General features: G+C 51.3%; 1 protein-coding gene across 1 annotated transcript; it reads right to left on the bottom strand.

Moving 5' to 3' along the window:
• Positions 1–124: 124 nt before the first annotated feature.
• On the bottom strand, positions 125–9,060 carry LOC104543642 (chromodomain-helicase-DNA-binding protein 8-like; the record flags this gene model as incomplete). The annotated part of the gene is made up of 6 exons (XM_010188303.1): positions 125–227; positions 1,068–1,247; positions 2,339–2,506; positions 3,688–3,883; positions 6,784–7,000; positions 8,805–9,060. Coding segments are annotated over 6 exons (1,120 nt in total), but the record flags the coding sequence as incomplete, so codon positions are not given.
• Positions 9,061–9,304: the final 244 nt, after the last annotated feature.

Genomic DNA, 9,304 nt, shown 5'->3' with positions numbered 1-9,304 from the left:
TGTGGGAACGAGGCCTTGGGGCGGCCATCTTGGAAGTGGGAGGAGGCCTCAAGGTGGCCATGTTGGAGGTGGGAGGAGACCCCGAGGCGGCCATCTTGGAGGCAGGAAAAGGCCTCAGGCCTACCTGCGTTTTGGCGGGAAAAGGCCTCGGGGCGGCCATGTTTGATGTGGGAATGAGGCCTCCAGGCGGCCATCTTGGAAATGGGAGGAGGCCTCGAGGCGGCCATCTTGGAAGTGGGAAAAGGCCTCAGGGCTGTGTTTTGGCGGGAAAAGCCCTGCGTTTTGGCGGGAAAAGACCTCAGGGCAGCCATGTTTGGTGTGGGAATGAGGCCTCGGGGTGACCATCTTGAAAGTGGGAAAAAGTCTCCAGGTGGCCATCTTGGAAGTGGGAGGAGGCCTCGGGGTGGCCATCTTGGAAGTGGGAGAAAGCCTCCATCTTTGAGGCGGGAAAAGGCCTTGGGGCGGCCATGTTTGATGTCGGAATGAGGCCTCCAGGCAGCCATCTTGGAAATGGAAGGAGGAGACCATCTTGGAGGCGAGAAAAGGCCTCGGGGCTGCGTTTTGGCAGGAAAAGGTCTGTGTTTTGGCGGGAAAAGGTATCAGGGCAGCCATGTTTGATGTGGGAACAAGGCCTCGAGGCGGCCATCTTGGAAGTGGAAGAAGGACTCGAGGTGGCCATGTTGGAGGCGGAAAAAGGCCTCGGGGCGGCCATGTTTGATGTGGGCATGAGGCCTCGGGACAGCCATCTTGGAAGTGGGAGGAGACCTCCATGTTTGATGTGGGAGTAGACCCCGAGGCGGCCATCTTGGAGGCGGGAAAAGCCCTCAGGCCTGCGTTTTGGCAGGAAAAGACCTCGAGGCAGCCATCTTGGAGGCAGGACAAGGCCTGGAGGCGGCCATCTTGGCAGCAGAAGCAGCCCTCAGGCCTCCACCTTTGAGGCCCGAGGCTGAAAAGGCCCCGAAACCCCCTCAGGGATTCCAAGATGGCTCTAAAACCCCCTGAAAGTTCCAAGATGGCTGCCAAAAAGAGGCGGGAAAGGCGTGGGCGGGGCCAGGGGGCGGGGTTACCTTGGCGAAGGTGGAGCCCTTGCCCTCGCTCTCGATGGTGATGGTGGTGGTGCGGCGCAGGAGGATCTGGTCGATGTCCTCCTCGCAGAACTTGGAGCCCTCGTCGTCCTCCTCCATGATGGCGGCGTAGGCCCCCTTGCGCAGCAGGTCCTCGATCTCCTTCTTGGAGAACTGCTGGATCTGCCAAGATGGCCGCCGGGGCCTCAGCGCCGGGGATTCGAGCCCTGCTAGGCCTCAAACCCTGGTGTAGGCCCCAGGCCTCGCTAGGCCTCAACCCCTGCTAGGCCTCAATCCTTGGTTTAGGCCCGAATCCCTTCTAGGCCTCAACCCTTGGTCTAGGCCCCAATCCCTGGTAGGACCCAACCCTTGCTAGGCCCCCAACCCTTGGTGTAGGCCTCAACTCCCGATCTAGGCTCCAACCCTCGGCCTAGGCCCCAACCCTTGGTGCAGGCCTCAATCCTTGCTAGGCCTCAATTCTTGCTGTAGGTCTCAACCCTTGGCGTAGGTCCCAACCCCTTCTAGGCCTCAAGCCTTGCTCTAGGCCCCAATCCCTGGTAGGCCCCAGGCCTCACTAGGCCTCAACCCCTGGTGTAGGCCCCAGCCCCTGCTAGGCTTCAAACCTTGATGCAGGCCCCAACCCTTGGCATAGGCCCCAGGCCTCGCTAGGCCTCAATCCTCGGTGTAGGCCTCAAACCTTGCTAGGCCTCAACCCTTGGTGTATGCCCCAGACCTTGCTAGGCCTCAACCCTTGGCGTAGGCCCCAACCCCTTCTAGGCCTCAACTCTTGGTGTAGACCCAAATCCCTGGTAGGTCCCAGGCCTCGCTAGGCCTCAGCCCTTGGCGTAGGCCCCAACCCTTGGTGTAGGCCTCAACCCTTGACGTAGGCCTCAACTTCTGGTCTAGGCCTCAATCCCTGGTAGGCCCCAGGCCTCGCTAGGCCTCAACCCCTGCTAGGCCTCAACCCTTTCTAGGCCCCAATCCCTGGTAGGACCCAGCCCTTGGCCTAGGCCTCAACTCCTGGTCTAGGCCTCAATCCCTTCTAGGCCTCAACCCCTGGTAGGCCCCAACCCCTGGTGTAGGCCCCAAACTTTGGCCTAAACCCCAGGCCTCACTAGGCCTCAACCCCTGCTAGGCCTCAACCCTCAGCATAGGCCCCAACCCTTGCTAGGCCTCAACCCCTGGTGTAGGCCCCAACTCCCGATCTAGGCCCCAACCCTCGGCCTAGGCCCCCAACCCTTGGTGTAGGCCCCAGGCCCGGGCAGGCCCCTTACCCCTGCGATGTTGCCCTCGCGGCCGCTCATGGACTGCAGCACGGCCTTGTCCAGGCCCAGCTTGAGGCTGGCCTTGTCGAACATCTCCCGCTCGTAGGAATTGCGGGTGATGAGGCGGTAAACCTTCACCGCCTTGCTCTGCCCGATGCGGTGGCAGCGCGCCTGGGCCTGCGGGGGGGGACGGGACAGGGTGAGGAGGAGGAAGGGGGAGGCCCAGGACCCAGGCCCGAGGCCCGAGACCCAAAGACTGGGCCTAAGACTCAAAATCAAGGCCTAAATCCAAGATCCAGGCCCAAAACCAGGCTCAGGTTTAGGACCAGGCCCAAAACCAAGGCCCAAATCCAAGGTCCAGGCCCAACTTCAAGGTCCAACACCCAAAATCAGGGCCCAAAACCAAGGCCCAGGCCCAGGTTTAGGACCAGGCCCAAAACCAGGCCCAGGTTTAGGACCAGGCCCAAAACCAGGCCCAGGTTTAAGACCAGGCCCAAAACCAGGCCCAGGTTTAAGACCAGGCCCAAAACCAAGACCCAAGTTTAAGACCAGGCCCAAAACCAAGGCCCAAATTTAAGACCAGGCCCAAAACCAAGGCCCAAATTTAAGACCAGGCCCAAAACCAGGCCCAGGTTGAAGACCAGGCTCAAAACTATGCCCAAAACCAAGGCCCAGGTTTAGGACCAGGCCCAAGACCAAGGCCCAAGTTTAAGACCAGGCCCAAGATCAAGGTCCAGGTTTAGGACCAGGCCCAAAACCAGGTCCAAGTCTAAAACCAGGCCCAACTTCAAGGCCCAACGCCCAAAATCAGGACCTAAAACCAAGGCCCAAGGCCCAAGCCCAAAAACCAAGCCCAAAACCAAAACCAAGGCCCAAAATCAAGGCCCAAGGCCCAAATTCAAGGCCCAAAACCAAGGCCCAAGGCCCAAAACCAAGGCCCAAGGCCCAAAACCAAGGCCCAAAACCCAAGACCAAGACCCAGGCCCAAAAACAAGGCCCAAAACCCAAGACCAAGGCCCAGGCCCAAAAAAAAGGCCCAAAACCAAGGCCCAAAGCCCAAAACCAGGCCCAAAAACCAGGCCCCAAACCCAAGACCCAAGGCCCAAGGCTCAAAACCAAGACCCAAGACCCAAGGCCCAAAACCCAGTCCCAAAATTCAGGCCCAAAACCCAAGACCAAAACCCAGGCCCAAAACCAAGGCCCAAGACCCAAATACCAGGCCCAAAACCCAAGGTTCAAAACCAAAAACAAGGCCAAGGCCCAAGGCCCAGGTCCAAGACCAAGGCCCAGGCCCAAAAACCAGGCCCATGATGGAGCCGAGGTCCCACGGAGGCCAGGGGGGGTGGTTTGGGACCCACCTGGAGGTCGTTCTGGGGGTTCCAGTCGGAGTCGAAGATGATGCAGGTGTCGGCCGCCGTGAGGTTGATGCCCAGGCCGCCCGCCCGCGTGCACAGCAGGAAGACAAAGCGATCCGAGTCGGGGCGGCTGAAGCGGTCGATGGCCGCCTGCCGCAGGTTGCCCCGCACCCGGCCGTCGATGCGCTCGTACAGGTACCTGGAGAGGGGGGCAGGAAATGAGGAAATTGGGAGAGGAAACGGCAAAATTCAGGGGAAATGGGGAAATTTGGGGGGAAAATGGAGAATTTGGAGGGAAAACGGGAAAATTTGGAGGGAAAAGGGGGAAATTTGGCGGGAAAAGGGGGAAATTGGGAGGAGAAATGGGAAAATTTGAGGGGAAATGGGGAAATTTGGAGAGGAAATGGGGAAATTTGGAGGGAAAACAGCAAAATTCAGGGGAAATGGAGAAGTTTGGGGGGGAAAAGGGGAAAATTTGGAGGGAAAAGGCGAAAATTTGGAGGGAAAAGGGGAAAATTCAGGGGAAATGGGGGAGTTTGGAGGGAAAAGGGGGGAATTTGGAGAGAAAATGAGAGAATTTAGAGAGCGGGGGGAAAAGGGGAAAATTCGGGGGGAAAGGGGGAGAAATGTGAAAATTTGTGGGGAAATGGAAAAATTTGGAGGAAAAAGGGAGAAATTTGGAGGGAAAATGAGAAAATTCAGAGAGAAAACCGAAAAATTCAGAGAAAACGGGTAAGTTTGGTGGGAAAAGGGGGGAATTTGGTCGGGGGGAAAAGGGGAAAATTCGGGGGGAAAGGGGGAGAAATGTGAAAATTTGTGGGGAAATGGAAAAATTTGGAGGAAAAAGGGAGAAATTTGGAGGGAAAATGAGAAAATTCAGAGAGAAAACCGAAAAATTCAGAGAAAACGGGTAAGTTTGGTGGGAAAAGGGGGGAATTTGGTGGGAAAAGGGGGAAAATTTGGAGGGAAAAGGGGGAAAATTTGAGGGAAAAGGGGGAAAATTTGGAGGGAAAGGGGGGAAAATTTGGCGGAAAATTTGAGGGAAAAGGGGGAAAATTTGAGGGAAAAGGGGGAAAATTTGAGGGAAAAGGGGGAAAATTTGAGGGAAAAGGGGGAAAATTTGAGGGAAAAGGGGGAAAATTTGAGGGAAAAGGGGGAAAATTTGAGGGAAAAGGGGGAAAATTTGAGGGAAAAGGGGGAAAATTTGAGGGAAAAGGGGGAAAATTTGAGGGAAAAGGGGGAATTTGGGGAGAAACTCCTATTTTTTTCCCCCAAACTCTCAAATTCCAAGTAAAATCTCTGACATTCTGGGTAAAATCTCCCAAATCTGTGGGAAAATCTCAAATTTTGGGGGAAAACCTCCCAAATTTCAGATAAAACTCTCATTTTTTTTCCCAAAGCCCTCAAATTCCAGATAAAGTCTCTCAAATTTAGGGTAAAATTTCTCAAATCTGAGAGGAAACCCTCCAAATTTTGGGGAAAACCTCCCAAATTTGGAAGAAAACCTCCCAAATTCCGGGTACAATCTCCCAAATATGGGGGGAAATCTCAAATTTTGGGGGAAAACTCTTCTTTTTTTTTCCTAAAACTCTCAAATTTAAGGGAAAACCTCCCAAATTTGGGAGAAAACCTCCCAAATTGCAAGCAAAATCTCTCAAATTTTGGGGAAAGCATCAAATTTGGGAGAAAACCTCTCCAATTCCAGGTAAAATCTCCCAAATTTGGGGGAAAATCTCAAATTTTGGGGGGAAACTCATTTTTTTTCCTAAAGCTCTAAATCTTTCAAATCTGGGGGAAAACCTCCCAGATTTTGGGGGAAGTCTCTCAAATTTCACGGGAAATTCTCAAATTTGGGGGAAAAGCTCAAATCTGGGGAGAAACCTCTCAAATTCCAGGTAAGATCTCCCAAATTTGGGGGAAAATCTCAAATTTTGGGGGGAAACTCATTTTTTTTCCTAAAGCTCTCAAATTTGAGGGAAAAATCTTTCAAATCTGGGGGAAAACCTCCCAGATTTTGGGGGAAGTCTCTCAAATTTCACGGGAAATTCTCAAATTTGGGGGAAAAGCTCAAATCTGGGGAGAAACCTCTCAAATTCCAGGTAAGATCTCCCAAATTTGGGGGAAAATCTCAAATTTTGGGGGGAAACTCATTTTTTTTCCTAAAGCTCTCAAATTTGAGGGAAAAATCTTTCAAATCTGGGGGAAAACCTCCCAGATTTTGGGGGAAGTCTCTCAAATTTCACGGGAAATTCTCAAATTTGGGGGAAAAGCTCAAATCTGGGGAGAAACCTCTCAAATTCCAGGTAAGATCTCCCAAATTTGGGGGAAAACCTCCCAAATTCTGGGTAAAATCTCCCAAATTTGGGGGGAAACCTCAAATTCTGGGGGGAAACCTCCCAAATTTTGGGAGAAGTCTCTCAAATTTCACGGGAAATCTCTCAAATTTTGGGGAGAAACCTCTCAAATTCCAGATAAGAGCTCTCAAATTTCGGGGGAAACCTCCCAAATTCCGGGTAAAATCTCCCAAATTCTGGGGGGAAACCTCAAATTTTGGAGAGAAACCTCAAATTCTGGAGGGAAACCTCAAATTTTGGGGGATAACTAATTTTTTTTCGTAAAACTCAAATCTGAGGAAAAACCTCCCAAATCTGGGGTAAAACCTCCCAAATTTGGCGGTAAACCTCTCAAATTTGGGGGAAAACCTCTCAAATTCCAGGTAAAATCTCCCAAATTTGGGGGAAAATCTCAAATTTTGGGGGGAAACTCTCATTTTTTTTCCTTAAGCTCTCAAATTTGAGGGAAAAATCTTTCAAATCTGGGGGAAAACCTCCCAAATCTGGGGGAAAACCTCAAATTTCGAGAAAAACCTCTCAAATTCCAGATAAAATCTCCCAAATTTGGGGGAAAATCTCAAGTTTTGGAAGAAAACACTTTTTTTTTCCTAAAATTCTCAAATCTGAGGGAAAAATCTCTCAAATTTGGGGTAAAACCTCCCAAATTTGGCGGAAAACTCTCATTTTGTTTCCCAAAAGCTGCCAAATTTTCCAGAAACCTCCCAAATTCAGGGGACAAGGCTGCCCGGCGCCGCCGCGGCCCCACCTCCTCTGGATGAGGTAGTCCTCCAGGATGTCGAGGCAGCGCACCATCTGCGAGAAGATGAGGACCTTGTGGCCGCCGGCCTTGAGCTTGGGGAGGAGCTTGTCGATCAGCACCAGCTTCCCGGCCGAGCGCACCATGGCCTGCAGGTGGAAGTCGGGGGGGAGGTGGTGGTGGGGCCACGAGTCCCGAAATTCGGCCAGAATCTTCTCCTCGGCGCCTGCGGGGGGCCAAAATGAGAGCGTTAGAGGTGGGGGCAAGGCCTTGGGGATAGAAACCACCAAAAGAGGCTGAAATAAGGCAATTTTGACTGCAGAAATACCAAATTTAAGAGATCACGTGACCTTGGTGGAAGGAAGTAACCATAACAAGGCCAAAATAGGCAATTTTTACCTCAGTAATTTAAGTTTTAGCCCAAAAATGGCTGATTTTGGTGGTTTTGGGGGTTAATCCATGAGGCCTCCACGGCCTTGGTGATGGAAACCACCAGAAGCAGCTAAAATGAGGTAATTTTGACCTTAAAAATGCCGAACTTAAGAGGTCGTGTGACCTTGGTGGAAGAAAGTAACCATAACGAAGCCAAAATGCACAATTTTTACCTCAGTAATTTAAATTTGAGCCCAAAAATGGCCGATTTTCTGGTTTTTGGGGTCAACCCATGAGGTCTCCACGGCCTCGGTGATGGAAACCACCAGAAGAGACTGAAATCAGGCAATTTTGATCTTAAAAATGCCAAATTTAAGAGGTCACATAACCTTGGTGGAAGAAAGTAACCGTAATGAGGCTAAAATGCACAATTTTTACCTCAGAAATTTAAACTTTAGCCCAAAAATTACCAATTTTGGTGGTTTTGGGGGTTAATTCATGAGGCCTCCATGGCCTTGGTGATGGAAACCACCAGAAGAGGCTGAAATAGACAATTTTGACCCCAAAAACCCCGAATTTAAGAGCTCACATGACCTTGATAGAAAGAGACCCCCATGATGAGGCCAAAATGCACAATTTTTACCTCAGAAATTTAAATTCGAGCCCAAAATGGCCAATTTTGGAGGATCTGAGGTCAACCCTTCAGGCCACCAAGCCCTTGGTGATGGAGACCACCACAAGAGGCTAAAATGGGGCCACTTTTTACCCAAAAACCCCCAAATTTAAGAGGTTACATGACCTTGATAGAAGAAGACAACCCTGATGAGGCCCAAACATGCAACTTTTACCACAGAAATTTAAATTTTAGCCCCAAAATGGCCAATTTTAGTGTTTTCTGGGGTTAATCCATGAGGCCTCCACAGCCCTGGTGATGGAAACCACCAGAAGAGCCCGAAATGGGGCAATTTTGACTCAAAAAAGCCCAAATTTAAGAGATCACATGACCTTCATAGAAAGAAACCACCACGATGAGGCTGAAAAGAGCAATTTTTACCTCAGAAACTTAAATTTTAGCCCCAAAACGGCCCACTTTGGAGGACTTTGAGGTCAACCCATGAGGCCTCCACAGCCTTGGTAATGGAGACCACCAGAAGAGGCCAAAATGGGTCAATTTTGACTCAAAAAAGCCCAAATTTAAGAGGCTACAAGACCTTCATAGAAGTAAATCACCACAATGAGGCTGAAAAGAGCAATTTTTACCTCAGAAATTCAAATTTGAGCCCCAAAATGGCCCACTTTGGAGGACTCTGAGGCCAACCCATGAGGCCATCAAGGCCTTGGTGATGAAGACCACCAGAAGAGGCCAAAACTGGGCATTTTTGACCCCAAAATCCAAAATCTAAGAGGTCACGTGACCTTGCTAGAAGGAGATGACCACGAGGAGATCAAAATGGGCAATTTTTACCTCAGAAATTTAAATTTGAACCCCAAAATGGCCGACTGTGGAAGACTCTGAGGTCAACCCACGTGGCCACCAAGGTCTTGGTGACGGAGACCATCACAAGAGCCCCCAAAGCGGCCATTTTTGACCCCAAAATGAGCCCGTAGGCAACCCCGCCGTGCCGTTCAAGACCCGCGGCCGCCATCTTTGCCCTCACCGTTGATGAGGTAGGGGTGGTTGCAGCACTTGCGCAGCTCCATCATGGTGTTGAGGAGGTTGGGCATGTTGGTGTGGCCCGCCCCCTTGGCCAGGAAGGAGAAGTTCTTCTCCAAGATGGCACGGTAGAACTTCTTCTGGACGTTGGTGAGCTCCACCTCGATGATGGTTTCCTGTTTGGGAGCCAGGTTCTTCTCCACGTCCTCTTTCAGGCGCCGGAGCATCATGGGCTTCAAGATGGCCTGTAGCTTCTGGACCTGGGGTGGAGGGACAAGATGGTGGAGGCGGAGATAAGATGGCGGAGGAGAAAAAAAAGATGGAGGAGAAAGGAGGAAGATGGCAGAACAAGATGGAGGACGAGGAGGCGGGGGACAAGATGGAAAAGCAAGAAACGAGCGGGAAACGAAGAGCGGGAAACAAGATGGAGGAGGAAGGGGAATATGGAGAACAGGGAAACAAGATGGAGGAGCAAGAAATGAGCGGGAAACGAAGAGCAGGAAA

Source organism: Mesitornis unicolor, unplaced genomic scaffold (assembly GCF_000695765.1).
Source record: "Mesitornis unicolor isolate BGI_N332 unplaced genomic scaffold, ASM69576v1 scaffold18767, whole genome shotgun sequence".
NCBI lineage: Eukaryota > Metazoa > Chordata > Aves > Mesitornithiformes > Mesitornithidae > Mesitornis > Mesitornis unicolor.
Note: the sequence above shows the minus strand (reverse complement) of the source record. Positions and strands in the feature narration are given on the sequence as shown.